We start from the raw sequence: 27000 nt of genomic DNA, 5'->3' as shown, positions 1-27000 counted from the left end.
TTTTGGCCCCATTTTCATAGATCTTTCTCTCACTGCTTGTGCTCATTCAGCCACTTGAGACGAATCTCGACGGCTCTCTTGTGGGCGTGGAGCTCCTCGACGCCAGCGAGCTGCATGACGGCCGAGCCGACGTTGCGGAGACCCTCGCTGGTGAGGTTGGAGCAGGTAATGTGCTTCATGAAGGAGGCGAGATTGACGCCCGAGTACTGCTTAGCGTAGCCATAGGTAGCTAGAGAAAAAGAAACGCGTTAGCAATCTGGACTTTCGAAATTTGAAGGAGACATTAAAAGTAGGAACAGGGTGCAAAAAGAAAAAAGACTTACGCAGTGAGTGGTTAACACCAGCAGAGTAGTCACCCACGCTCTCGGGGGTCCACTCGCCGATAAAGACGCTGCCGGCGTTGACGACCATGTCGACAACCTTGGCGGCATCCTTGACCTGCAGGATCAAGTGCTCGGGGGCATAGTCGTTGCTGATGCGCATGGCGTCCTCAATCGTCTTGACAGTGACAGTCACCGAGTGCTTGATGGCGCCGCGCACAATGTCGACGCGCGGCAGAGCCATGGCCTGGTTGTGCACCTCGTCCTCGATGGCCTGGAGCTGTGCCTCGGAGAGATCGACGGTGAGCAGGATGACTTGGCTGTCGACACCGTGCTCGGCCTGCGAGAGGAGGTCGGAGGCGACAAAGGCCGGGTTAGCGTCTTTGTCGGCAACAACGAGCACCTCCGAGGGGCCGGCGGGCATGTCGATGCTGACGCCAGCGTTGGTGTCGTTGCTGACGTGCATCTTGGCAGCAGTGACAAACTGGTTGCCTGGACCGAGAATCTTGTCCACCTTGCTGACGCTTTCGGTGCCGTAGGCCATGGCGGCAACGGCCTGGGCGCCGCCGGCGAGGACGATGCTCTCGGCACCGACCTTTTGGGCAATGTATACAATCTCAGGAGAGATGCTGCCGTCAGAACGAGGAGGAGAAGCAAGCACAATCTTTTCGCAGCCGGCAACCATGGCGGGAACGCCGAGCATGAGAGCAGTGCTAGGTAGAACGGCAGTGCCGCCAGGAACATACAGACCTACGCGCTCAATGGGACGCGAGAAACGACCGCAGATGACGCCAGGCATGGTCTCGACGCTGAGGGGCTTGTCCTCGGCCTGAGCGGCGTGGAATTTGCGAATGTTCTCATAAGACGTGTCGATAGCCTTGATGGTCTCGGGGGAGAGCTTCATGAGCTCAGCAGGAAATGGGGCCTTGAGAACGGGAGATGTGAGGGAAGTAGCCTTTTCGAACTTGTGTGTGTAAGAGAGGAGAGCCTTGTCGCCGCCTTTGCGGACATCTTCAATGATGGGGACAACAATCTTCAGAATAGCATCCGGAGACTTTTGCGACGGGCGCTGAAGAGTCCGTTGCAGGTCCGATTCAGAAATGGAAGCAGAGTCCACACGCTGCATGAGGATGCGGTCGCTGGCGGGAGCGGTTTCCGGGGCGGCGGGAGCTTTTGCGGGAGCAGCTGCAGCGGGAGCCGAGATGCCCTCCTTCTCAGCCCACTTGCCCTTGGCGTTGCCAGGACGTCTCTTGACCTTGAGGCTCTTGGCATCCAGGTTGGCCTGAACATCAGCCAGGCTCACACCGGCGCTGACAGCCTTGGTTAGGGCAAAGTATATCAAATCGGCAGCCTCAAAGGCAACCTCCTCCTGTGTTTTGGCGTCGCAGAGCTCTTCGGCCTCTTCCATAATCTTGGCCCGCAGCAGCTTCTCATCGGAGAACAGGCGGGCGGTATAAGAGCCCTCGGGCGCAGACTCTTTGCGGGAGACGAGAGTCTGCTCGAGGGCCGCGATGCCGCTGAGGTTTCCGAAGCAGCCAAACTGCTGAAGGTGGCAAAAGCGGCCCTTTTGTTTGACAGCAAACTTCAGAGTATCGTTGTCGCAGTCGAGAGCAATGCGGACGAGCTCCTGCGTGTCGCCCGAAGTTGCTCCCTTGATCCAAAGACCCCGTTTCCTGCTCTGGTAGACGCCAGTCTGCGTGCGCAGAGCCTCGAGGATGCTCTCCTCGCTGGTGTAAGCAAGACCAAGAGAAATACCAGTCTCGTCAGTAACGACGGTAGGGACGAGTCCGTCGGGGCGGTCCGACTTCCATTGGCTAGAAAGGACCTTGGAAAGAAGCAGCTTGCTGGTATCAGCCTTATCGGTAGTCAGGCCATTCGAGGAAAGGATGGGGACGGCGTTGCTCTTCTTGGCGATTTCGATGAATTCTTGGAGCGAGACGCCCTCGGCAGGCTTAATGTAGAGGACCTTGGTCTTGGTGGCCTGCGCATCGGCAATGAACTTGGCAACGTCCCAGCTCTTGGGGTCAAAGTCGCGGATGAGCAGACCGTGCTCCGAGGCGGCGGACAGATCCGGGGTGGACACGACGGGAAGCACTCGGTCGCCCAGCTCAGTGTATTGCGGCAGCGATTCAGGGGTGACAAAGACGCGTCTGGCACCTCGGTCGAGGAAGCCCAGCACGTCGTCGTGCTCCAGAGCTGTGGCGTCGAGGTGGGCTTGGAACTCGGTGCTGTGGCGGTTGAAGAAATTGGCAAACTTTTCGAGCAGCTGCGGCTTGGCGTCGAGAAAGGGGCAGCCGAGGATCGAGACCTCCTCGCGGGTGAGGCCCTCGAGATTGGCCAGTCCCGGCGGGACGGCGACGCTGACGAGGAACGGCAGCGGCAGCTCAATCTCCATGATGTAAAAGACCGTTCGGGGCGCTGTAGATGGAGGGTCGACCCAGCGGGGCAGTAATGAGGAAGTTGGTACGGAACGCTGTTGCAGAGTTAATATGGCAGACTGAAACTGGCGCTGTGGGACTTTTGCTCGAACAGACGGACAATGTCAGGTCCTATGAAGCAAAAGAGAAAAGAGTATGCTTGGGCAGAGACTCGATATGACTCTGCGTCCTGCATCGGCCGTCTTTTCTGGTGGGGCAGACAGTGCCGATGCTGGTGCTGGTGCTGCTTGCTGCCCCTCCAAAGTACCAAAAACTTTTTGCTTGCGGCAGACAAGGTGGGCGGGCTTTTTAGTGCTGCTGTCATTGGCCACTCGCTGAATCGGCCCTCGATAGCACTTGTGTATGCACGGCGCCGACATCGCCAATAGGCATGGGAAGCAACGCAACAAGTTTAAAATGTCAATTGAAATTTTGGCTGATGGATTGCTATTTATTCATTATACAATTGCAGTTTAACTCAAATACCACTTCTCACATTTCTGCTGCTCCACGCTGAGTGTCCCACGGTGCCAACACACAGTATTTAACCGGAACGGGATTAGGATATTGCGCCCCAAGCTCTCGCAACCACCCTCGCGCTCACAAGCCAGGCTCTCGCCTCGACGCAAACCACCAATTCACGATACCACGCACTGCCTTTCGATTCCACTGCAGCTCGACGATTCTTTGACATGCACATCACTCACAACGCGAACTGATACACTCCTTTCATTGTCCGTGAGCTGCCGCGGCCCTCTCGTTTGCCGCTCGGCGCCAACTCCTCCTCCGCCTTTTACCCATCGACCTGGTCTCCACGATATCGGTTTGCGCCCATCCACCTCGCATCACCATCATGTCGTCCGTGCCGCCTCAGACCAATGGCGCGACGGCATCTGTCACGCCCGCGCCCGCGCAGCCCTCCCAGGCAGCTGCTGCGACGACGACGACGACCGCCGCCGGTCCATCATCCACATCACAGCAGCACCCCTCGTCAGCCGCCGCGGCGCCGCGGCCGCGCGACGCCCGCCTCATTGAGCTGCTGCTGACCTCGCAGGGCGTCACGTCGTACGAGCAGCGCGTGCCCCTGCTCCTCCTCGACTTCGCCTACCGCCACACCTCGTCCATCCTCAACGACGCGCTGCACCTCTCGGGCGACCCCTACGTGACGCAGGCCGGCGCCAAGCCCTCGGCCAGCGCGGGAGCCAGCGCCGCGGCTCCCGGTGACGCCTCAGTCTCCGCCAACGCCGTCAAGCTCTCCGTCGCCGCACGCCTCGGCTACCAGTTCCGCGGCGGCAGCAGCGGCGGCGGCATCAGCAAGGAGTACATGCAGGAGCTCGCCCGCGAGCGCAACAAGGTCGCCCTCCCGCGCATCGTGCCTAATGAGTGGGGTGTGCGCCTGCCCAGCGAGCGCTTCGTCCTCAGCGGCACCAGCTGGGGTCTGCAGGACGTCTGGGACGAGATTGGCGAGGAGGAGGTCCCGGAGATGGGCGGCGGCGGCGGCGACGGCGACGCCATGGAGGGCATACAGGGCCCCGCGCCGGAGGATGTCGGTGGTGATGGTGTTGAGGGGGGCACGGTGGAGGACATGTTTGGTGACGACGTCGATGAAGAAATGGCTGAGTGATTACAATCTGGTGAGGTCTGAACATGCTTTACTTGTATTATTGGGAATGGGGTCTGCGTTTGGAAATGGAATGGCGTTCTTGGAGTTTCTATAGCACCGCGAGAAAAGCACCGCGGCACCATGGTTGATTTTTCCACTTAAGCAATACAAGAGTTGCAATTTACGGACGTGTCTTCATACCTGACTTTGACGTAGCATTAATGGGAAGAAGCGTACCACCGTACTAGGACCGCTCCGGCCCCCTATGTACCGGTATGTTGAAACAAGACACAAGTCACGGAGGCGAAAGAAAAACCTGTGTGAACATGGAAGACTATATGGTACACTAGGCCACTGTAATACGGTATCTTATACACTTCTATACCCGACCCTCGCCCTTGCAGACCAAATCCAGCCCTTCTTCCCCCGATACTTAAACAAAAGAGATCTTTTAGTGGAAAGGCTTCATCGTGTTTCGCAGACGCTGGTAATCGAAAAGAGCCTCAATGTTGCCGACGGCGCTGATGGCAAGGTCCTTATCCCACAGGTGCTTGTTGGCAAAGTCCATGACGTCCTTGTCGGTAATGGAATCAATTCTGCGCTCGATCTCGCCGGGGCTCATGCGGCGACCGGTAGTGATGAGTTGACGGCCGACGTCCTCAGCAACGGCAGTGGTACCGTCGAGGGAGAGGAGGATGGAAGCCTTGAGCTGGGCCTTGGCACGCTCAACCTCGGCACCGCTGACGTTGGTGCAGAGACGCATCCACTCCTTGATAGTGAAGTGGACAAGGTCATCCACGCGGGTCGTCTTGTCGGTTACGAGGTAGATACCCCAGAGACTGCAAGAGGTGGTCAGTGTGCTGTATTACTTGCATGTGTTTCCAAAGTGCTTACCCAGTGTCGCTGTAGCTGGTGGAGAAGCTCATGAAGCTGTTGGCGAGATCGTGGCGGTGGACGAAGCCGCTGAGCTTGCTGCCCTGGTGAGGGGCGTTGCCCATAGCCTTGTCATAGTTGCCGACGATAGCCTGCGTGACAAGAGCAGTGAAGTAGTCCTCAGAGTTCCAGCTAACACCCTCGACGGCAAGAGCGATGTTGGCAGTGCCGATAGTGTCATCACGGACACGGACGTCAGAGCCGATGAAGTCGGCCTTCTTCTTGGACAGAATGTAAGCCTCGTTCTCGGCGCCCTTGCTGGGGAGACCAGAGAAGTGCTTCTCGGCGAGGTCGACAAGCTTGTCGTGAGGGACGCCACCAGAGCCGACAAGGACCATGCGCTCGGCAGTGTAGTTGTTCTTGATGTAGTTGGTGAGTTCGGTGCGGGTGATGTCGCGGATGTTCTCGCGGGGACCGAGGATGGTGCGGCCGAGAGGCTGGCCCTGGAAAGCAGTAGCGTGCAGGTGGTCAAAGACAACCTCCTCGATCTGCTTCTCGACCTCCTCGGACTCGCGGAGGATGACGTCGCGCTCGCGCTCGATGGCGGATTGCTCGAGCTTGGAGTTCTGGAGAATATCGGAGAGGATGTCGACGCACTGGGGAACATCAGAGTTGAAGGCCTTGGCGAAGTAGACGGTGTTTTCACGCTGTGTCACTATTAGCCGTAGATCCCGATGATATCATGGACTGGGTCAGCACTGACCGAAGTGTACGCGTTGAGGTGAGCACCGAGGTTCTCAATCTCAAGCTCTAATTGTTGCTGAGAGCGGCGGGCGGTACCCTGCAAAAGGACGTTAGAATCGATTGGTAGTGTCATGCTTCGGGGTGTCGGACCTTGAAGGCAAGGTGCTCGAGGAAGTGCGCGGTGCCGTTGTTCTCGTTCGTCTCGGCGCGAGAGCCAGCGTCAATCCACATGCCGACCGTGGAGGTCTGGGCCCATGGGGAGTGCTCGGTAGCGACCTGTCGAGATACTAGTCAGATACTTGGGCTCAATGGCTGTTCGGGGCCAATTGACCCCTTGTGATGATGCTCACGGTCAGTCCATTCTTCAGGGTTGTCGTCTGGGTCTTGCCGACGTTGGAAGGCGTCGCGAAGCCTCGACGGAGGGGACCGGCGGCCGACAGACCAGCACGGGTTCGCAGACCCTGCGAGAGGTTCAAAGCTAGCCTGCGTGACGCCATGGGGAGGAGTTTGGAGGTTTGACGTTCGATTGAGTGGTTTGATGAAATCTTTCCACTTGGCTCGGCAAGAAGCTTTGCTGTGCTAGTTTGTGGCCTGAGGTTCCAGGTTTTCCACTTAGTCATTCCGACCAGCTCCGACTCCTGGGCAAGGGTGTCTGGCCAATCACATGCCTCGCTTATCAACTAAGCTCAAAGCAATTGTCTACATTGCCGGTCAGCTTGGGCAAGGCAAGAGATGCTTGAGAAAGTGATTAAAAACGATTTGGTCTTTTGGGAAATCAAAGCGGTTTAATCCGATCGTTTCATTGCCGGTTTTAGAGGTTGCATATAAAAGTGTGGTGGTGTCAGGTGCCCAAGACCTGCTGCGCATGCTCCTGGTATGGTACGTACCTCGTATCTCCGCCTACGAGTGCATCAGCATCAGTATGCCAGCTTCATCCGAACTTCGCCTATGAACAATTCATGAAAAACAAAAAGAAATTTATAATCACCGTCCGCTCTGGCTTCATCGAGCAGTGGAGTAATGCAAATTCGAGTACAGACCCTTCCCCGCCTCGGTGATGTCACCACAGTGAAGGCAAAGACGCACCCCATCAGCGCTGTCCTCGAAGTTCCGAATCATTTTGCGCACGCAGACTGGCAAGTTTGTCTGTGGCATAGCACAGATGGAAATGAGTGGGAGGGCCTAGACCTCGCCCCTGCCACCGAGGAGGAGGAAGCAGTCGACCTAGAGCTGTCGGCATCACTCTCACGGCTGCATTTCAGAGCCGAACTGCCCTTTAATAAATCGATTCAATTTACTATAAAGTTCCGTCATACATTGGATCAGCCTTGGATATGGACCAATCAAGAATACGGAATTGAGGACGGTTATGTTGTATCAGAAGATACAGCAGCCGCGTCTCAGAAACTAGAGGATTTGATTCCCAATCTATCCTCAGAATGGTCGATTTCAACCCTCCGAAGCCAAGCCCCGGAAACAAGTCTATGGTCCTTGACAACCAAAATTGCTCCATGCTCGGCGGACAAGTCGAGTTTCAAGGATGTTGAGATTGGTACACCGTTTACCCACTTTCGAAAGTACGTCTCAATCACCGAATAAAGGTCATCATCCATTCAAAGTACTAATCCGTAAAACAGGTGGTTTGCATTGGTCCGATCGGGTGTTCCATGGATAGCCCCCAGGAAAGGGCTCTCGAGATTTGCACTCGATAAAGAAGCAATACTATGCTCTTTCGCTGACGGAAAAGGCCGCCATTTGGTCTTTCTCGCTGTATCGGGAGTCGACGACATATTGGCCTTGTTCCGCAGTACAGATTCCAACTCCATTACTCTTCATGTACGTCAAGCAAATGTCGCCAGGAATATCATATTAATGATTGTAGGCCCGCAATGATGCTCCAGTCGAGCGCGACCTCATGGTCCTCGTCTCGACGGGGTACAAACTTGACAAAGCCATAGCCTCCGTTATATATCACGCGAGAAGTCTGATCTGGAAGTATTCCCAAACAGAGGGCTCAACTTCTCTATCGGACAAACCTAGTGACTTCGAGCCAAAGTGGCGAGAAAATTGGTATGATGGCTTGGGATATTGTGAGTCGCCCATTCCCAACAGGACACAATGATACTGACTGGCATAGGTACTTGGAATTCCCTTGGCCAAAACTTGACAGAAGACAAGATCCTTGAAGCCTTGGAAGACTTGGAGAAGGGCGGCATTAGCATCTCGAATCTCATCATCGACGACAACTGGCAGTCTATCGACGGGACAGGCCAAGGTGCCGCGCAGCCTGGCTGGCTCGAGTTCGAGGCAAATCCAACAGGATTTCCTGGTGGTCTCAAAGGCGCAGTCTCCCAAATTCGACGCAACCACCGAAACATTGAGCATATATTTGTCTGGCATGCTCTGCTGGGCTACTGGGGCGGCATCTCCCCCCGCGGCGCCATTGCGCAGAGGTACAAAACCATCCGCGTCCGCCGCGAGGACAACAACACAGACATGACCGTAGTGGCCCAGGACGACGTAAGCAAATTCTACGACGACTTTTACTCGTTTCTTATACAATCGGGCGTGGACGGCGTCAAGACGGACGCGCAGTGCGCGCTGGATGCCATTGCCGGCGCCGCCGCCCGCAAGGCGCTCATCGCCGCGTACCTGGACAAGTGGTCGATTGCCTCGCTCCGCCACTTTGGCAGCAACGCCATTGTTTGCATGGCGCAGTTCCCGCAGGCCCTCTTCCACGCGTTCATGCCCCGGATCCGGTCGCCCGTGGTCGCGCGCAATTCGGATGACTACTTTCCAGACGAGGGGCCCGCGTCACACCGCTGGCACGTGTGGGCCAATGCGCACAACAGCATCTTTGCGCAGTACCTCAACGTGGTGCCCGACTGGGACATGTTCCAGACGAGCCATGCCTTTGCCGACTTTCACGCCGCGGCGCGGTGCCTGAGCGGCGGGCCCATCTACATCACTGACAAGCCCGGGCAGCACAACCTGGAGCTTCTGAGGCAGGTTGCCTCAAGTACGACGCTGGGCAAGACGATAATTCTGAGGCCGAGTGTTGTTGGAATTGCGCTGGATCCGTACTTGGACTTCAACTCTGGGGCTTTGCTCAAAATTGGCAGTTACCATGGTAAGGATGTTTTTTTTTTTTTTCACTTTCTTATTTCCGTTTCATGGGGTCTTGATCTCAGTCGCCGTATTTCTTGTCGGCTTAACTTTTTCCTTGACTGGGTTCCATGGGTCTTGTTTGCTGAAAACTAACGACAATTTCCTAGGATCCCAAAGCGGAGGGATCTCGCTGATGGGAGTCTTTCAGACGTCAGAGGTGCGAAACTCGTGCTTGACGCTGCTGTCCGAGTTCCGCGGCATCTCCGAGCTCGATTCCTACGTCGTGCGGGCCTACACGACGGGCCGTCTCTCAAAACCCCTGCGCTTTACAAACGGACAAAGCCCGGCGCTGCTGACGACGCCTAGCGTAAAAGGCTACGAGATTTACACCGCATACGAGTTGACGACTTTTCCAAGTCGACACTTTGGTGTAATGGGAGTCGCGAACCTAGGTCTCATTGACAAGATGACGGGCTGTGCTGCGATTGAGGCGAGTCGTATCCTGATGGATTCCAAAATCTCAGTCACATCGAAGCTCAGGGCACTAGGGGTCTTTGGTAAGCATGCGCCAATGAAGCATTAAGAACAGCGGACAGACTTTTGCTGACAGCTGAAATAGGCGTTTATATATCTAGCTTGTCAAGCATGACGATTGACGACAACTTCATGGTGAGCATCTTTGGCCACCCTGTGCCGAGGCACACGGTCAGTATCTCGTCGTCTGCCGACTCTGTCCTAGAGGTCGATGTGCAGACTGCATGGAAAGAGCTGGGACTGGATAGTGGTTGGAGCAACGAGCTAGAAGTCACTGTCAATATTCTTGATATTTAGCCCTAGCGTAAGTATGTGGCACATGTAGAGACGAGCACCCGATGCGGTGATAGAATTCAGTATTATTATGCTCTGTCGCTTTATGTATATCCGAACTATCCAGTTGCACGCCGCCTGAGCTTTCGCAGCTGTACGTGGCGTCTAGATCAATGCTCTAAAAGCCCCGAATCCCCCAAAGTACAATATGCGTAGACTTTGTCTTTTTTTTTTCACTCCGGACAGACCTGACCAAACAGGTACGAGGCCGCTACAAACAAAACAAAAAAACGCCATGCCATACAAAAATTCGTCAATACATGATTACAAAACTTTATTCGAGCTCCACGACTGCGGGAGCCTGGACAGTCTTGCCGCTGAGCTTTTCCAAGCCTTCACCACCCTGTTGCAGTGTTAGTACATGATTGCTGTGAAGAAGAAGGAGATTGGCAACTTACGTAGCTGATGAGAGGAGAAATCTCGACGCCGCCGTCGGCAACGACGATAGCACCGGCAGCCTTGGCCCATCTCTCACCCTGGTCCATGACGGCGGCTCGGCTGGTGTCCTCGTCGTCCTGGCCGGTGCCCTTGGCGTTCTTGAGTGGGGAGAACTCGTCCTCGCGCTGGACCTCCATGCAGGCAAACTTGTCGAGGGGCAGCATGGGGAAGACGTCAAAGACAAACTGCTCAAGCTTGATGCCGTTAGGCTTCTCGGGCTTGACGGTCTCGCCCGTCTCGAGGTCGGTCGAGGGGATCTTCTTGCGGGCGACGTGGTGGGGCAGCTTGTGCGCCCACTCGGGGATGGACTCGAGAAAGCGGAAGGAGTAGTAGTGGTTGACAATGTTGGCGGCGCGGAACTTGAGGACGCCCGGGTGCGACGAGTCCTCGGCCTCGGCGGTGGCCTTGTCGATTTCGGAGTACTCGACGACGTCGGGCTTGCCGTTGCGGGAGAGGATCAGGCCGACAGACTCGGTGGCGTTGCGCTTGCGCACCACCTTGGTGGCAATGTCGACGTTTTGCTCAGCCGAGAAGCCAATGAAGACGGGGTCCGCAACCTTGACCAGGCAGTTGTCGACGCAGTAGGCGTGGATGTGCTGGATGCCACGCTTGCGCATGTCATCGAGAACGCCATGGAGGATCAGGGCCTGGTAGATGCCACCATTGCCGTCGGGGGCGACAGCGACCTTGCCCTTGCTCTCGAGGAGGATTTTGCCGTCGTTGGAGATGCAGGGCAGGACACCCTGCTCAAAGATCTGGACGTTGCTGCGGTCGAGGCCAAAGTAGTCGTTCTTCTCGAAAAACTCTTCGGTGGGTTTGCGTGTAGGACCGCTGGTCATCACGTACCAGGGAACAGCGACAGTCTGAGCCCCCGTCTTCTTGGCAGCAAGCTCCTGGACCTTGCGGATACGCTCGGCCTGGATCTGGAAGAGAGACTTGTGCGAGGGCAGGCCAATGTCGTAGCAGCCCTTGGGGGCGGAGCTGCCGAGACGTGTGCCCTGGCCACCAGCCATGAGAACGACGGCGACCTGGTTCTTGCCAATCAGGTCAAGACCTGATTCATACCATTTTGTGAGATCTTCGGGCTTCGAGTCGAGGATGCTGGCGGTGGCGGACTCTGGCAGGGGCTCGAGGACGGCGGGCTGGCCATCGGTCTCGGCGGGCTTGAGGGCGCGCTGGGCGTACTCGTTGATGCGGACGGGGTCAAAGCCGGAGAGCTGCTCGTAGAGAGCGGCCTTGTCGTCGGTGCTGAGGGTGTCGTAGAAGTTAAAGACGTGGTCCTGCTCGGCATCTGTGTATTTTTGCTTGAGCTGGGCAACGGCATCCGTGGTGGGCTCGGCACGAGCGGTGCCATTGGTGCCAATGTGCAGTGCTTGCTTGACGGCTTGCATCTTTGCGGTATGTGTGCGTGTGGAGGTACGGGGGGGGTGGGAGAAGAGCGAGAGAGAAAGAGAGGTGAGGAGGAGGAGAGCAAAAGTCGCGGGATCGAGTTGATGTATGCCCGACAGCCGCACGTGGGTTAGGCAAGGAGGCTCGAGAGGTCGAGTCCAGTGGGAGGGTGGGAGAGGTGAGGCGAGCGGCAGAAAGACGGTGACGACAGAGTTGTCTCGGGGTGGGGTTGACTCGAGGAGTATTGCTGGGCTGTCAAGACACTGGTGCGTGCGAGACAGAATAAGGAAATAGTAAAGTGTCTTGCTGGGTATATGATGTACTGGTACAGAGACGCTGATGAGAAACTGGATTGGAATATGGAGGGGGGCCAGCAGCGGGTTGGGGCGGCGGCTGGCCGTTGTATATAAGCTAGGTATCTAGACGGGCGGTGGCACGGTTGCTGGTGCGGCGCAGGAGGCAGCCTCGCGTTGGTGTGGTATGGTGTAGTGTGGTGTGGTGTGGTGCTACAGCTCGTACAAAACTACACAAGCATGGAGAGGCTGACGTCGTGGGACCAAAATAAAAACGAGCCAAGAATAACAAGGGCCATCTCTTGTTCGTTTCTGCTTGTGCTTCTGAAGCTCGAGGCGATGAGGCGGAGGCGGAGGGGTTACTGGGGGGAGGGGCGCTCAGGGCCCTGATGCTGGTTGGTTGGGATCCCGGTGATGCGCCTCGAGGTCCCTTTTCTTGGTGGAGGGCTGCTCGGACAACCCTGCCATGTGGACGGGGCCCTGGAGCTGTCGCTTGGTCCATACCCTGCTCGTCATCCTCTAATTCTCTTTTGGCGTTGTTTTAAGTTTTTTTGTCTGTAAATTTCTCATCTTCTTGAATAAGAAAACAGACGCGGTACCGGTATCCGTAGACTGTGGTGTCTCTCACCCTGCAAGTGAAGTGAATTGTCTGCCCAGCACAGCCTGTCGACCCCACCACAAGCGCTACAAGGGGTTCACTTTCAGGGCCCTAGGCCCCTGGCAGGTCGCCCATCTATGAGACAGCAGTACCTTGGGAAAAGGGGACAAAAGAAAGCAAGCAGCAAACAATTCAGGAAAACGGGCTAAAATATGAGACATTTCAAGATAAACTACAAGGTCGAGACTAGCTGTACATTTACTGTATTTGATTCCCCCCTGCGAATGGTGGCGTTAAACGTTTGTCCTTTTCCTCTCAGACGCCCATCTCCTGGTTGTTGCCATGTTGACCAGGCCCAAACAAGGTACGTCATTGCCTCGCCTCACTACCAGTACACAAAGAAACGAGCCAGACAATGACGAGGTCAACAGTGGACGCTAGGGAAGAAGAAAAATTTCCATTCGCACTATCCGTACTAAACACCAGTAATAATACCGTTGCCAAGCCCGTTTCCAGCCTCGTATCGTCCTCTGCTCATTACTTTGTAGATGAAATGACGGCATGCCTTTTGCCCAGTTGCCCGGGACCCTTTCTTCCCTGCCACACGATACGGCATGGGCAATCTGTCCCAGCTTGAGCTACGGACTGTTACCTAACTAGATCCGAACCATGGCCAGTCCATTGTCCATCCGTCTGCACCCCGGTGGGCGACCTCCCTCAGCGTCTGTCGGCAAGCCCGCCTCTTCGTATTTAGAAACACGGATCGACAGAGCGTCCTGCATGCCCGTTGTGCCGCCCGCCGCCCCATGCTGGCGCCCTTTCGTCGTCCCATTTGCAAATTTTGCTATTGGCTTTTTGTGCTGCAGAATGTGCCCTAATCTTGCCCTGGGCTTTACTGATGCCAGTTGAAGTCAGCCTCGTTTGAGCCTCCCTCTCGCCTAGGCTGCCCAGGCTGTGTGGCTGCATCCGCTGCAGCAACATTTTTCAGCCCATCTCACCAATCGCCATCTCACATGCAGCACTAGCCAGGGGGAGGGCAGGCCCGACAATTCCTGCCGCTCGCTGCTTGACTCCTTCTGGAGCGTTTGTGATTTTAGTCTTCTTCTGCTTCTTACTGGTAGAGCCCGCTGTGGCGGCCGCTGCGCCTCGTGCCAAATTTAGAAATCAATTGTGGGCTCCGGCCGGCACCACCATCGTGGCATGCAGCGAAGCCGCTTCTTATTATAGCAGATGGTATTAGTTGACTTGTGTGAAAGCAGTATTCATGGGATTTATTGATGCGCATCTCACCTGCGGAGCTTTCTATGCCAGATTGACTACTTGCTGAATTAGGCAGTGTCGAATCGCGATTGCGTCACAGCCGCTCACCCTGGTGTAGTTGACGTGTATAGGGTACTACTGGTGTCGTCAACGAGGAAACAAAACACTTCTAAAAGGAAGAAAATTGTTCGGGCTAAAAACGACGTTCCAGTATTCCAGAAATATTGCAAAAAATAATGTAGTTATCGGCTAAATTGTGCCTGCTTACCACCGCTATTAATAACACAACTAAAATGTCACCAAGCAACACCGTACGCCACCACATACATCACCACGCAGCTTTCAGCTACCCAGCAGCTTAGATGTCCCATCAACACCACGCTGCTGCATATCAACAACGCGCTTGAAAGCTGCCAGAAAAGCAGACAGAATAATGAATCATTTCTTATAAGCAGAATTGCTCCGTCTTCATCTCACAATGGGCTCTGCTAACCCAGATCTCGAGCCCAGCCCCGGCGACAACCCATCGCCACCGCCTCGGCCCTCATCCTTCCACGGCCGTCTGCAGCTTCAAGACTTCGTGTACCAGTCCGCGGACGCTCCAACCCCCCGGCGCAGCGCCCGCCACGCGGCAGCCGCGGCGGTATCCCCTTCCCCTTCTTCGTCAGCCCTCAGCACCCGCGCCGCCACGCCCTCGCCGCGGAAGCGCGCCCGGCGGTCCCCCTCCCCCTCCCCCTCCTCCTCCGGCGTCGCCAAGCCCAAGCCCAAGCCCAAGCCCAAGCCCAAGAAGAAGCGGGCGCCCTCGTCGGGCTACGCGCCGCCCTCCGTTTACGCGCACCTGCCGCTCCTCCCCGACGCCGTCTGCGCCAACCTGCTCGTCTTCTTCGTCGGCCTGAACCCCGGGCTGCAGACGGCGCGCACGGGGCACGCCTACGCGCACCCGACCAACACCTTCTGGAAACTGCTCTTCTCCTCGGGCATCACGCCCGTGCCCTGCACCGCCGCCGAGGACCGCCAGATGCCCGCGCGCTACAGCCTCGGCCACACCAACATTGTCGCCCGGCCGAGCCGCAACGGCGCCGAGCTGAGCCGCCGCGAGATGGACGAGGGCGTGGCGCTGCTCGAGCAAAAGGCCCGCACGTGGCGGCCCGAGTGCATGTGCGTCGTCGGCAAGAGCATCTGGGAGAGCATCTGGCGCGTGCGCCACGCCGGCAGGGCGGTCGGCAAGAGCTTCAGGTACGGCTGGCAGGACGCGGCCGAGAACATGGGCGTCGTCGAGGGCGAGTGGGAGGGCGCCAGGGTGTTTGTCGCCTCGAGCACGAGCGGGCTGGCGGCGACGCTGTCGCCGGCCCAGAAGCAGGAGATTTGGAATGAGCTGGGGGCTTGGGTCAAGATGCGCCGGGCCGAGAGGGAGCTTGCTGCCGAGCGAGAGGCTGCTTCGAATGCTTGAGCCTCGCATTTCATAGTTGCATACATGTACGCATCACATAGTACGATTTTAGTTTTGGATTATATGAGCCTTTATTGGAATATCTGAGCATTTTTTGTTCTTTTCTTGTAAGCTAGCAAGCATATCTGCACCACCATCTTTACAGATGCCTCTCGCTCCTTTTTACCATCAAGAATGTTACTGCTGCCGGTCCAACTCCATGACGCCTTAAAATCCCAAGGTGTTCTACCTAAACAAAGCGCTCACTCGCGCCGCAGCGTTTTGTGTGTGTACACTTTTTCTTCAGTCATATAGCCTTTCATCATCAAGCCCGCCAATCACTATTTGCAGCGCTTCTCTACGATGTTGACGCCGTTCTCCTCGTACTCCTTTTTCGAAATCCACATCTGGTGGAACGTGCCCAAGCTGGCCAGGATACTGCCGCCAATCCACGAGGCGAAACGGCGCTCGCTCGTCAGGCCCGCCGCGTGGATCTTGATCTTGAGGCCGGGGTACATGGCCGTCAGCTCGTTGTTTAGGCGGTCGTTGAAGCCGTTGATTAGGCTGGTGCTGCCCATCACGACCACGTTGGCGAGTAGGTTGCCGCGCAGGTCAACGTCGATCGCACTGAGCGACGCCTTGATGAGCTCAGGGATCGTCTGACCCTTGGTGAGGCGCTCCGACTCGGGCACCGGCAGGCCTGCGTTGTCGTCAAACAGACCCTCGGTCACCTTGAAGCGCTGCTCGCGCCACATTTGGTTGTAGCCGTCTGGCATCTCAAACACCCGGCCGGGCTGGGTCTTAACGTAGTCCTCGTTGCCGGGCGCGCCGAGCTTGCCAGGTCCGCGCCATACCTCGACGACCGACTCCTTGAACTCGGTCAAGGTTCGCTCCTCCTCGTACAGGTTGAACGAGTCGCTGATCTGAAAGGGGAACTTGCGCTCGCGGTACTGCGCGGGCGCCAGGGCGTCCACTGCAGTCTTGTTCTCAATCTTATAAGTGGGTACAAGATTGACCTGGGGCTCTGAAGTCTTCCACAAGCTGCGGATCTGAGAAGACAGCCAAAGACCGGCAGCAGGAGAGCGCTGGACCGAGCGCTTCAGAACCATGCCGTCGTGAATGGCAGTGACCGAGGCGTTGGCGCCGCCCACGTCAATGACAAGAGCAGTGGCCTTGCCGGCAGCAAAAGCCGCCAGGACAGGTGTCTTGCTCAGCCAGAACGCGGGGCAGCCCCAGTTCTCCATCGCCAGCTCGATGGCCTTTTCTCTGTTCTTTGGCGTGTTCCACGGCGCCTCTGTAATGAGCAGAGGGTTCTCCTGCAGCGGTTTTTCTTGCGTCTCAACTTCCTCCATCGCGACATCGCCCTCGGTATCGGCTTCCTTGGGCTCGTCGTTGAGGCCGTTCTTGGACGGGGGGCTTGGGCGTTCGGGTTGAAGGCGCTTGATCAGCATGTGCTCCCACACCTTGTTCGCGACATCCCAGTCCTCGACAATGCTGTCGCGGTTCATATAGTTGCGAATCTCGAAGTCGGCGCGTGGGATAATACACTCGTCGCCGAAGATGTCCCTGGGCGGGTCGCTTGTAACATGCCCGTAAAACGAGGGCAGCACGGATTTGGGAGCATCTTCACCGGCGAAGCCAGCGCGTGTGGTGCAGTAGCCAGGGTCAAGCACGAGGGCCGATACCTCATCTATCAACGTAGGTTAGTAGGTGATAACGTGGTTGCGACCGGCGCGCGAGCCGAACGCGAAGGGAGAAGTCGAGCCGTACCTCCGCCGTAAATGTCGGTCGGCTGGGCCGTGGTTGGCAAGGGCTGTTGCGCCATATTGTCCGTGATTGTGGTGATGCTCGATGCGAAGCTGGGATGCCAATTGGGCAAAGTAGCGGCGGGCTAGATTTGTTCGCGCTGGAAATCTGGTTGGTGGTTGGCGGATTGAGTGAAGCCAAAGCTCCCAGCACCGCTAAAGCTGCCTGGTGGGGACCCGTGACTAAGCAGGTGTGGATGTCCTGGCGCTGGCGTGGGCCCTTGAAAAAAGCTCAGCCCGCGCTGCCAAAACCTTTTTTCCTCCTGTCCTCCTTAAGCTTCTTCTCTGTCCTGGCGACGAGAAACTTCCGTTCTGCGTCCAAGGCTGGCGCGTGTAATTTTATAGGATGCTCTGAGTGTAAGTACCACCGAAATTTCTACACATCAACCCCCCTCTTCTATGATGAATTCGCATCCTCGCTTCAGAACCGCTGCGATTGACACAGCTTGCTGTGCGTGATTACACAATGCCAACCTCTGATCATATACCACTTCCACCTTTTCGTTGCCAGCTTTTGCCAGGTTCACAAAGCTAATGCAAAGACAGACACAATGATATCTCGTAATTGCTTGCGGCAATGCCGCGCAGTGGCTGGGCGTATTCCCCGTGCGAATCCCGCCCGTATGCGCAGCATCGCTCTATCTAGACAGAACGTTCAGACCTTTGCCTCCGTACCCGATGCGAAAAATGGCACATCCATACCCTCCGAGCCATGTGACGAGGCCGAGCATGCGTCGCCCTTCAAGCAGCAGCGCCGGTCAGACCTGGGCAAAGATCAAGCGAGCGGATCGCCTCTTTACCCCGAGTCTTATCCTCGCATAGAGCCGTCAGAGGCACGCATGGCCGTCCCAGAATTTCTTGAAAGTGAAGAGAACGAATTGTCTCAGCCTCTCATCAATCTGGTTGGCCGTGTGCGCGCTAAGCGTGTCGTTGGCAAAAATCTCGTCTTTCTTGATATCGTAAACGAGTTTCAAAAAGTGCAAATCGTGGTGAATAAGTCCAAGTGTGTCGAGCCTCTGGACAATATCTGTACACACAACTCCAAGAAGTTCCATCTCTTCAGGTCGCTCATCCAAGTTGGCGATCATATATGTAAGCCCTTATACTTTAGACCTCCTGCTCGTAGCCACCTGTGCTGACGCCGTCACAGCCGTCAATGGTGTTCGTGACCATACGCCTGCTGGTCTGTTGACCCTTGCCGCGAGAGAGATCCCAGAGCTCCTGTCGCCAACCATGGAGCAAATACCCGAAGTTCTCACCGACTCCAAGACCAAAATGCAAGACCGCCACGTAGACATGCTCGTCAACAAGGAGACTGTCGACGTCCTGCGTCTTCGTTCCGAAATTACCAAGCACATGCGCGATCACTTTCACTCGAAGCGGTTCCTCGAATTCCAAACTCCCATCTTGGCCGAGAACGCCGGAGGCGCGATTGCTCGACCGTTTGTTACGCGTGCCACCGAGTTCAAAGACAAGGACCTGGCACTTCGTGTGGCTCCGGAGCTCTGGCTGAAACGACTCGTTGTTGGTGGTGTCGACAGAGTCTTTGAAATTGGCCCTGCTTTCCGCAATGAAGGCGTCGATGCCACACACAATCCTGAATTCACAATGTGTGAATTCTACAGCGCATATTCTAGTCTGCCAGATTTGATCAAGGAGACGGAGGAGCTGCTCATTAGCCTCGCCAAGCATACGCAAAAGCTCATCCAAACGCAACTCACCTCTCTGCCGCCGATCGATCTGCAAAAGTTCAAACGGCCATTCAAGCAGGTCGAGTTCGTGCCTGCCCTGGAGGAAGCCACTGGCGTTCGCTTCCCCAAGCTTTCTGCAGAAGATGCCCTGCCGGAGCTTCTTGCCCTTATGAAGCTGGCGGGCATCGATATTCCTGGCGACATCCCTACTTCGCTGCCCAGGCTTCTCGATCGACTGGCCGCCATGTACATAGAGCCCAAGTCGTTTGAAGAGCCTCTCTTCATTATCAACCATCCGGCTTGCATGTCGCCGCTAGCCAAGAGCTTTCTGTGTCCCAAGACATACCAGCTGGTATCCGCTCGTGCTGAGTTGTTCGTCGGCGGCCGTGAGCTCGCCAACATGTATGAGGAGGAAAACGACCCCAAGGAACAGCAGCGCAAGCTTACCACACACCGAAATCTGGTCAACACGGAAGATGGAGAGGTCGGCATCAACGCTCCTGTGGAGAAGTCGAACGATAATGAAGCGCCGAAGGACGAAGAGACTCTTGAAGACGAGGTGGAGATGGAGGAATTGAGGATGGAAGAAGAAGAGACAGACCAGGAAGTCTTCGACAACCATATGAAGAGGCCTGAGGAGGAAGACGAATGGGCCACATCACCGCTCGATCGAAGCTACATTAAGGCATTGGACTACGGCTTGCCTCCTACTGGTGGCTGGGGCTGTGGTGTTGAGCGTCTCGTCATGCTCTTCTCTGGTGCCAATCGCATCAGCGACTGTCTGAGCTTTGGCACAATCCGAAACGTCGTCGGTTTGTCGTCTGACGCTGCCAAGAAGGAGGGTGGCAAGCCTTGATTGGCTGAATAATATAAGGAGTAGCGACATTGTCGCGTGTACAATTTTACGCATACTGTTACTGCAGAATTTAGATAATCTAGCCTTGCAACTTTGTTATATTAAATCTTTCACAAAAGGTGTTGGCTTAGACTCTCTCGAAATACGACGTGTAAGCGGTACTCCGCCCTGCATTAGACTCAGGTTTAAAAAGGATATCTAAATAGGGGTTTAATTTGTATATGTCCCAGCATCTCGACTAGCCCAACCTATTATTCAAGATGACTGGGACGTGCGAATCGAATGTATTAAACAAAAACAGACCTCCACCCAAAAAAAAACAAAACATACCAACAATGTGTTCTTCTTTGTACATTGTGTTTATCACCGTAGTGTCGTGCGGTCTAACCGAGACTGCCGCCAGCAATCTGGAAGAGGCTGGAGGCGAGCTTCTTCGTCGCGCCGCCCTCGGTGATGGCGGAGGGGGCCGTGCTGGAGACCCAGGACTGGACGGTGGCCGCGTCGAGGCCCTTGGAGAAGTCGGCGTCATCGGCCAGGACGCGGATGGCGACGCCGCCGCCAGCGTCGCCGTCAAAGACGACGGCGGCCTTGACGTAGGCGTCGGTGGGACGCGGGAAGTAGTCGGAGGAACCGCCGCCGGGGGCGAGGTGGACGGTGCTCTTGCACTTGTCGTCGCCCGAGGCGAGGACCTCGAAAAAGTCAAACTCGCCGCACTTGGGCCAGCAGCTGCAGGCGCTGTACTGCGCCGCGCGGGGGACGGCGGCGTTGAGGGCCCAGATGGCGGGCATGTCGCCGTTGAAGCCCCGGTTGCCGTCCATGGGCATCTTGAAGTTGAAGAGGAAGATTTTGCTCGCGCCCTCGAAGCCCTCTACAATCTCAGGTGTTAGTAAAGTTTTTGACGTGCAACAGAGGGGGGGGGGGTTAGCTGATACGTACTGTAGGCGACGTCCTGGGCGCGGGAGAAGCCGCAGCTCTCGTCGCAGGGCTGGCCGCTGAAGATGGAAAACTCCTTGTTGGACGGAATGTCGACGTTGCTGAGGACCTGGGCGGAGCTGGCTCCGCCGCTGCCCGCCGCGTTGAGGAAGGAGAGCGAGTTGCCCCATTGACTGTTGGTCACAGAATACACATTAGTCTGAGTTTTATTCCTCACTTTTAGTATTTGCGTGGAAACTTACGGGTCCCAGACACCGGAGCCCTGGCCGCCGTAGTTGCCGAGAAAGACGAGGTTCTCCGCCGTTTGGGAGTCGGCGCTGTAGTACGAGGTCCGGTCCCAGTCCTGGCCCGAGGCCGCAGGCTTGGGCCTCGGGGCCGCGGCCGGGGCGGAAACTGGCGGGGGATTGGCGCTGTCGGCCGGGGCAGACGCGGTCGCGGTGGGAGAAGCAGGTGCCGCTGCTGGGGCGGTCGAGGGTTGGCCGCCGAACCAGTTGTTCTCCCAGGAGACGACCTTGCCGTCAATGGTGGCCGTGACCCAGTCGGCGCGCTTCTGCTGCCTCTGCTTCTTCTTGGCCGCGTGGATGCGGTGGTGGCCGTGGGCGGACTCGGGCTTTTTGGCCTCTCCCTCGTCTCGCTTCCACTTGCTCTGGCTCGATGGGGTGTAGACGGCAAACTCCTTGAGGTTGAGGGGCCCGCGGAAGTGAAGGGAAAGCTGTGCGGTGTTAGTGAGCATGCTCAGTTTACGGATTTTGGTACTGTGCCGTTGGCCAGCATCGTGTTACATCGACGCCATGTTTGTCGACGACAGAGGGAAGGGAAAAAGACTTACACCCTCGTTCAGAGGAGCCAGCGGGCCACTGTAGCTTTTGGTCGCTTTCTTGCACTCGCCGGTCGAGGTCATGGCCGTGACGGCCTCGTAGCTGCCAGAGCCACCGATGCCCTGGTACAGAATGTGGTTGACGACACCGCAGAACCAGTTGCCGCCTTCATCCTTGGCCGTGCCTGTGCAATCCTGGGTAAGACCAGCCGCCATGCTGGCGGCGGCGGTGATCAACGCAATCGTCGCGTGTTTCATTATTTTGGTTGGCTTCGTTGATATGGGTGTGTATTGTGTATTGTGTATTGTGTATTTTATTCGCCGGTATAGAAAAGAAGCTCGTTGTAAGAGATGTGCTGAAACTTGTGTTTCGTGTTGGCTTCTTGCTTGCGAAGAGAAATGACTATGAGAGGAAGAGAAAATCTAAAGGAGCGGCAGGAATGAATGTTGGTTTTGGCGTCGGGGGACTCTCTCTCACCAGAGGAGAGTTTGTCTCGTCGACAAAGACGACAAGAGGCTGAAGATGCGCAAAGAAAGCCTCAAAGAGGTGGAAGCTAACAAGCTGAGGAAAAATAATAATACAAATTCAACAAAAGCAAAGGAAAAAGCTTCGACTAAAGGAGGAGGAAGAGAAGTATTATCTAAATTCAAAAAGATCTGGGCTCAGCGGCGGCCACTGACACGCCCCCCCCCGTCTCCCAAGCTTTGTGGTGGCGCGCGCGACCAATATGGGCGTCTCGCGATTTCCCTCCCCTCATTGGCATGGTGGTTGGTCAAAGTCCACACCATTCCATGCATCACCCACGCACCTGGAAGCGCCGCCCCCTCCCCCCCGGCAAAGACACCACGAGGTTTACATTCTAAATTCGTTTTTCCGGCGGCACTAGATTAATTTAGCTCAGCTAGTTTGAAATCGGAAACCAGTCGCCAGGCACACTTTACAAGTTCTTCCTCCCCCCCACAGCCACACTGACTAGCGCCAGGGGTCATCCCAGAGCCCTGCTCTTTTCGCTGTTCTTGGCATCTCCATTGGTAGATTAAAGCCAAGAGTCCAAAGAAATGGCGTGGGGAAGCAAGGAACCAAATTGACTGACAAGGCGCAGGTTTGTTCCTCGGTGGCTTGGAGGTGAAACGGACGCCGACCATGTTTTCCCCAAGTGCCGCGATGCCCTCGTGTTAGTCGTAGGCTAGTACCACCAGACTTGCAAGAGGCAGAGGACCAAAGCAAAGCTTCTTGTCCCTTGCGAGGTGACCCGTTCTAGACTTTTACCTGCCTTATAGCATCTGGGCTAAATTTACGGCGTAATAAAGCGCCTCTGGTGCTCAACCTGACCGAACTAGAGCAACAAAGTTGGCTACCCATTCTGCCAATGCCATTTGCTTTGTTTCGCCTTGCCTCTTCCCGGGCTGACGGGCTATGCTCGATCCTTTCAAGTCGCGCGGGGGTTCCTGGTCTCTTGGCGAGGGTGGCAACCTCTGGACCATGCCCTTGCTCAACTGAACTTCAATACCATAATAACAATACCGTTCTCCCATAGCACACAGATTGGTGCAATGCCTGCAGAGTGTAATTTCAGGGAAGATGACCATGATTTACTTGGCTTTGCGCATTTTGTTTCTGGCAGCACCTTCAGTGCAACGTATGGCGGCCAACCCCCATCCCTGTACGGACAGCGTTGCACAATGCGGTCTGCCATTTTAACCGCCCGGGGCTTTTACTCTGAGGCAAAAAGGTTAGTTCATATTAGCTAGCCTCTACGCCGAGCCACAGTGTCTGTGGAACTGGACCCCTGGTGCGCCGAGGCGCCGGTAGAATCCAGCTATTGGCCTGGACGAATACCTCGAGCGGGCCGGGGACTCAACTCAACATTGGCGCCACGGCACCAGGCAGGGCCTGGAGAGGCTCTGCCGTGGCTGGCCGCCTGTGTCTGATCTTGTTCACTTTGTTGGCGCGCGCCTTTGAACTTCTTGGTCATTTCACTCCTGCGGCAGTATTGGTTCTCTCCCTGCGCCAAGCGACCATGCCTCTTCGTTGACCTCGGCTTCGGCACGATGCTATCGCGATCTTTCCGTCTCCCTGATGTTTATTTTCCGTGCACAAAAAAAGGAATCTCATCTCCGTAAAAGTCTCCGAGTAGTAGCTCGACGGCTTTGCCGCTTGTACAAGCCGTTGTCTCAAATCGGCTTCTTTTTTTGGCAGTCCTCGTGGTCGGGCATGTTCCTCTTCTCTCCAGCCCCAACCCGTCGCTGGAATGCGGGTTGCCCGTTCCACGCCTGTGCTTCCACCCATCCAGCCTCCCCCCCCGTCATCGTACTAACGCCGTGACTCTTGGCCTCGAAGGCGTGCAGCGTGATGTGTGATGGGACATTTGCTCGCTGCGTCTGCCCAGCCGCACACAGGCTTGGCCTCATTTCCTAAATACTTTCGGCTGGGCGAGTCTAAGACGGCTGTCGTCAACTGACTGCACGTGAGACATGTGAACCCTCGGCGCAATTTAGGCAAAGCAGGATAATCCTGGGATTTTTTTTTGAAAGTACTAGGAAAGCGAAAGCCAAACCAAAATAGCTTGAGGCTTTCCCCGTTATTCCACGGCCACGTTTCCCGTTTAGATACGCGACATCCGCTAACAAGATCAAGCACGAATCTATTCCCCCCTCTGGATTGCACTATTTATTATCGAATTGAGCCGCCGCTCCTTGAACGACTATATCAGTAGATTACCGGGAGAACATCGCAGCAAGCCCCTGCGACCTTATTCCACACCTCCCGCCGGTTCAGTTGCCAAGCCCAGGCCGCCAGCCCCAGCGCCACCAACACATCGCCGCAACAGATACAGGAACGCGCGACATTAGTTAAATGAATCTTCGGTAGCGCTCTCTTGGCTTTTGAATTTGCTCTCTGAGGCTTTCTCATCGTGGCCGCGTCACCTTGCGTGCACATCCTACCCTTGCCATTTACTCCCCCTCCCCCAAGTCCAAGAGCCAAGACTGATACCAAGAGTCTGGGCAAATTACAAAACTCCTCCTGATCTGCGTGAATTTCTTGCTCGTTCAACGCACACCTCTACAGACGAAAATTTACTCAGAAAATAGGGGTCGCCCGATTTGAAAGTTGTTTGTGAGCTCTAGATGCAGAGCGCGCAAAAGCCTATTGGTGTCACCAGTTGGTCTCGACAGAGTCAAAACAGCCAAAAGAATGGCTAGGAACAATATTATTCACAGCTTTTCCATCCTAATCGAATAAACGCCCAAGTTCTTGCTGCACCTAGTCATCGATGCCTCCCCACTCGCCACCAGCGCCGTCCTCATCGTCGCTGTCGTCCTGCTGCGTCTTGCGCCTCTTGCTGCCCTCGATCGCGCCGCGTCGATTATTCTCCTTGCGCCGCTCGTAGCCGCTCGTCGACGTGATCGCGGCCTTGTTCGCGCCGCTGCGGCGCGACTCGACGCCGCGCTCGCGCAGCTTCTTGCGGTCCGCCTTGTTGACCCTGGGCAGCGCGTCGAGCAGCCACTTTTGGATGCTGGCGTTGTCGCCCGTCTTGCCCGCCTGCCGCTCGCTCGCGGCGATGACGTTGGCGACCGTCTTGACAAACGGAATGTCCTCCTTGGTGTAGAACGTGACGGCGATGCCGCCCTCGCGGCCCGCCCGGCCCGTCCGCCCGGCGCGGTGCACGTAGGCGGCGCTCGAGCCGGGCACGTCGTAGTTGACCACGCCGTTGACGCCGGCAAAGTCGACGCCGCGGGCGAGGACGTCGGTCGTGATGAGCACCCAGATCTCGCCGGCGCGGAACTTGCGCATGATGGAGGCGCGGGCGGACTCGGGCAGACCGCTGTGCAGAGCTGCGATTCTCGTCGAGCCACCGGCCTCCAGGGGTATATCGTACTTGAGTTCTTCGTGGAGAGCCGAGGCTCGGTCAATGGTTTGCGTAAAGACAATAAATGGTGGTCGCAAGGGAGGGCCCGAGTCGTCTGCCGTCGTAGGATGGAGGAGCTGGCGGAGGGCAAGCAGTTTACCCTGCTCACTGGCAGTATATGTGAGTTTATGAACAATGTTGGGCACGGCAGTGTCCTTCAAGCCGACAACCAAGCGAACAAATGGTTTGGGGTGTATGCTCAATCCTTCGGCCCTGGACTGTAGCTTGTCTGTTATAATGGCTTCAATGTTGGATCCCATCGTGGCCGACCAGAATGATACTCGCAACTCTGTGTTGGTGCATGCGGACCAAACAGCCATTGTCTGCTCGCGGAAGAGCACATCCAAGAGGACATCGGCCTCATCGAGGATAAGATCTCGCACGTCTGGCAGCACGCGATGAGTCGTCGCAGATCCAGATGTAAGGAAATTTAATAACAGCTGCGGCGTGGTGACCAGGATATCAGGCTTGGCTGCCGTAGCTTTGTTTTTGCGCTTCGGGGTTTTCTCGTCCTCGTCTCCGTCCTCATCTTCGCTCTCTTCCTCCTTGTCGCTTTCACTATCCTCCGCCAACTCCTGCACCTCTGTGTCCAGGTTCATCTGCTTCTTCATGGCCATGATCTTGATGCTTGTTCCTTGCAGGAGTTTCAGCCCCTCGTTGACAATCTGATGGGCTAGTTCTCTTGTAGGAACCAGAATGATAGCCTCGAGGTCATGTTGTGTCGTGGTCGCGTCCGGGTCGTTGGGGTTCATTCCTCTTCGTCGCATGATCTGGTTGATGGCTGGGATCAGGAAGCTGATGGTCTTGCCGCTTCCAGTCGGCGCTACTGCCAAGAAGTTGACGCCATGCTCCAGACCTTGGGCATCGTGGTCCTCAAGCGCCTGGTCGGGCTTCAGAAGCAGCGGGAGACTGCCAAGCTGCACCTCGGTTGGCACGCGGTAGCTCTGCGCAACCAGATTCTCCGAGACCCGCCGCGAGATTCCATATGTGCTGCGCAGCTGACCGAAAGTCTCTAATGGCTGTGGAAACAATTGCGCCTTCTTCTTCTCGTCCTTTTTAGATTCTTCCGCCGCAGCCTTCTTCTTCTTGCTCTTCTTGACCTTCTTCGGTTCCTCTTCCTGCTTTGACAAGAGCGTCACTTTGAGACGGTGTGATCTTAGAGTCTGTCGGCATTCTTCTTCGCTGATACGCTTCGCGGGCTTCGATACGGGGCTCGAGGCTCGCCCGCTGGCTTTGCTCTTGGAGTCGTGCGACTGGGGCTTCGTGGACGTTGATTCGGGTTTGGGTGCAAAAAAGTCGACTTCGGGCAGCTGGTCCAGTTCAGAGGCTTCGGCTGCTTGCTTCTCCGTCTTGGATCGCTTGCGCTTCTGGCCGCGCACCTCGTCGTGGTACAGCTGCGGGTTGGTGGCCGCGACGCCGGTCGACGACGGCAGCTTGGCCGATGCAGCGCCAGCGGCCTTGGCCGTGCGCTTGGTCCCGCGAGACAGCACCTTGAGAATATCCATTCTACACTGTAGAAACTACAGAAGCAGATTATGAATGGGTGAATGGCTGGTGGTCGCGCGTGTACTTTGGTCTCTTGGCCGTAAAGAAAATGGAAATTTTTAAACGGCGGCAGCTTCAACTTTTTTCTGGGTCCCGGCTTTGG

General features: G+C 56.1%; 10 protein-coding genes across 10 annotated transcripts; 4 read left to right on the top strand and 6 right to left on the bottom strand.

Moving 5' to 3' along the window:
• Positions 1 to 29: 29 nt before the first annotated feature.
• LMH87_006108 (uncharacterized protein) lies at positions 30 to 2715 on the bottom strand (the record flags this gene model as incomplete). Its single annotated transcript, XM_056203942.1, has 2 exons — positions 30 to 229; positions 324 to 2715. 2 exons carry the CDS (start codon positions 2713 to 2715, stop codon positions 30 to 32), a joined length of 2592 nt encoding a protein of 863 aa, XP_056059347.1.
• An 875-nt stretch (positions 2716 to 3590) lies between these two features.
• On the top strand, positions 3591 to 4361 carry LMH87_006107 (uncharacterized protein; the record flags this gene model as incomplete). Its single annotated transcript, XM_056203941.1, has 1 exon — positions 3591 to 4361. One exon carries the CDS (start codon positions 3591 to 3593, stop codon positions 4359 to 4361), a length of 771 nt encoding a protein of 256 aa, XP_056059346.1.
• A 430-nt stretch (positions 4362 to 4791) lies between these two features.
• Positions 4792 to 6577, bottom strand: LMH87_006106 (uncharacterized protein; the record flags this gene model as incomplete). Its single annotated transcript, XM_056203940.1, has 6 exons — positions 4792 to 5179; positions 5235 to 5551; positions 5603 to 5920; positions 5977 to 6054; positions 6108 to 6233; positions 6308 to 6577. The coding sequence occupies 6 exons, from the start codon at positions 6575 to 6577 to the stop codon at positions 4792 to 4794; spliced, it is 1497 nt and encodes a 498-aa protein (XP_056059345.1).
• Positions 6578 to 6977: 400 nt separating this feature from the next.
• On the top strand, positions 6978 to 9896 carry LMH87_006105 (uncharacterized protein; the record flags this gene model as incomplete). The annotated part of the gene is made up of 6 exons (XM_056203939.1): positions 6978 to 7534; positions 7595 to 7793; positions 7840 to 8047; positions 8095 to 9087; positions 9233 to 9622; positions 9685 to 9896. The coding sequence occupies 6 exons, from the start codon at positions 6978 to 6980 to the stop codon at positions 9894 to 9896; spliced, it is 2559 nt and encodes an 852-aa protein (XP_056059344.1).
• A 310-nt stretch (positions 9897 to 10206) lies between these two features.
• On the bottom strand, positions 10207 to 11761 carry LMH87_006104 (uncharacterized protein; the record flags this gene model as incomplete). The annotated part of the gene is made up of 2 exons (XM_056203938.1): positions 10207 to 10275; positions 10331 to 11761. 2 exons carry the CDS (start codon positions 11759 to 11761, stop codon positions 10207 to 10209), a joined length of 1500 nt encoding a protein of 499 aa, XP_056059343.1.
• A 2627-nt stretch (positions 11762 to 14388) lies between these two features.
• On the top strand, positions 14389 to 15360 carry LMH87_006103 (uncharacterized protein; the record flags this gene model as incomplete). The annotated part of the gene is made up of 1 exon (XM_056203937.1): positions 14389 to 15360. The coding sequence occupies one exon, from the start codon at positions 14389 to 14391 to the stop codon at positions 15358 to 15360; it is 972 nt and encodes a 323-aa protein (XP_056059342.1).
• Positions 15361 to 15680: 320 nt separating this feature from the next.
• On the bottom strand, positions 15681 to 17164 carry LMH87_006102 (uncharacterized protein; the record flags this gene model as incomplete). Its single annotated transcript, XM_056203936.1, has 2 exons — positions 15681 to 17029; positions 17110 to 17164. 2 exons carry the CDS (start codon positions 17162 to 17164, stop codon positions 15681 to 15683), a joined length of 1404 nt encoding a protein of 467 aa, XP_056059341.1.
• Positions 17165 to 17341: 177 nt separating this feature from the next.
• On the top strand, positions 17342 to 19691 carry LMH87_006101 (uncharacterized protein; the record flags this gene model as incomplete). The annotated part of the gene is made up of 3 exons (XM_056203933.1): positions 17342 to 17501; positions 17691 to 18236; positions 18295 to 19691. The coding sequence occupies 3 exons, from the start codon at positions 17342 to 17344 to the stop codon at positions 19689 to 19691; spliced, it is 2103 nt and encodes a 700-aa protein (XP_056059340.1).
• A 383-nt stretch (positions 19692 to 20074) lies between these two features.
• Positions 20075 to 21699, bottom strand: LMH87_006100 (uncharacterized protein; the record flags this gene model as incomplete). Its single annotated transcript, XM_056203932.1, has 4 exons — positions 20075 to 20559; positions 20628 to 20797; positions 20867 to 21336; positions 21454 to 21699. 4 exons carry the CDS (start codon positions 21697 to 21699, stop codon positions 20075 to 20077), a joined length of 1371 nt encoding a protein of 456 aa, XP_056059339.1.
• A 3007-nt stretch (positions 21700 to 24706) lies between these two features.
• Positions 24707 to 26857, bottom strand: LMH87_006099 (uncharacterized protein; the record flags this gene model as incomplete). The annotated part of the gene is made up of 1 exon (XM_056203931.1): positions 24707 to 26857. The coding sequence occupies one exon, from the start codon at positions 26855 to 26857 to the stop codon at positions 24707 to 24709; it is 2151 nt and encodes a 716-aa protein (XP_056059338.1).
• Between the last annotated feature and the right edge of the window lie 143 nt (positions 26858 to 27000).

Source organism: Akanthomyces muscarius, chromosome 1 (genome assembly GCF_028009165.1).
Source record: "Akanthomyces muscarius strain Ve6 chromosome 1, whole genome shotgun sequence".
In the NCBI taxonomy this organism is placed as follows: domain Eukaryota; kingdom Fungi; phylum Ascomycota; class Sordariomycetes; order Hypocreales; family Cordycipitaceae; genus Akanthomyces; species Akanthomyces muscarius.
The sequence above is the reverse complement of the archived record's forward strand: the minus strand, read 5'-3'. Positions and strand labels throughout refer to the sequence as shown.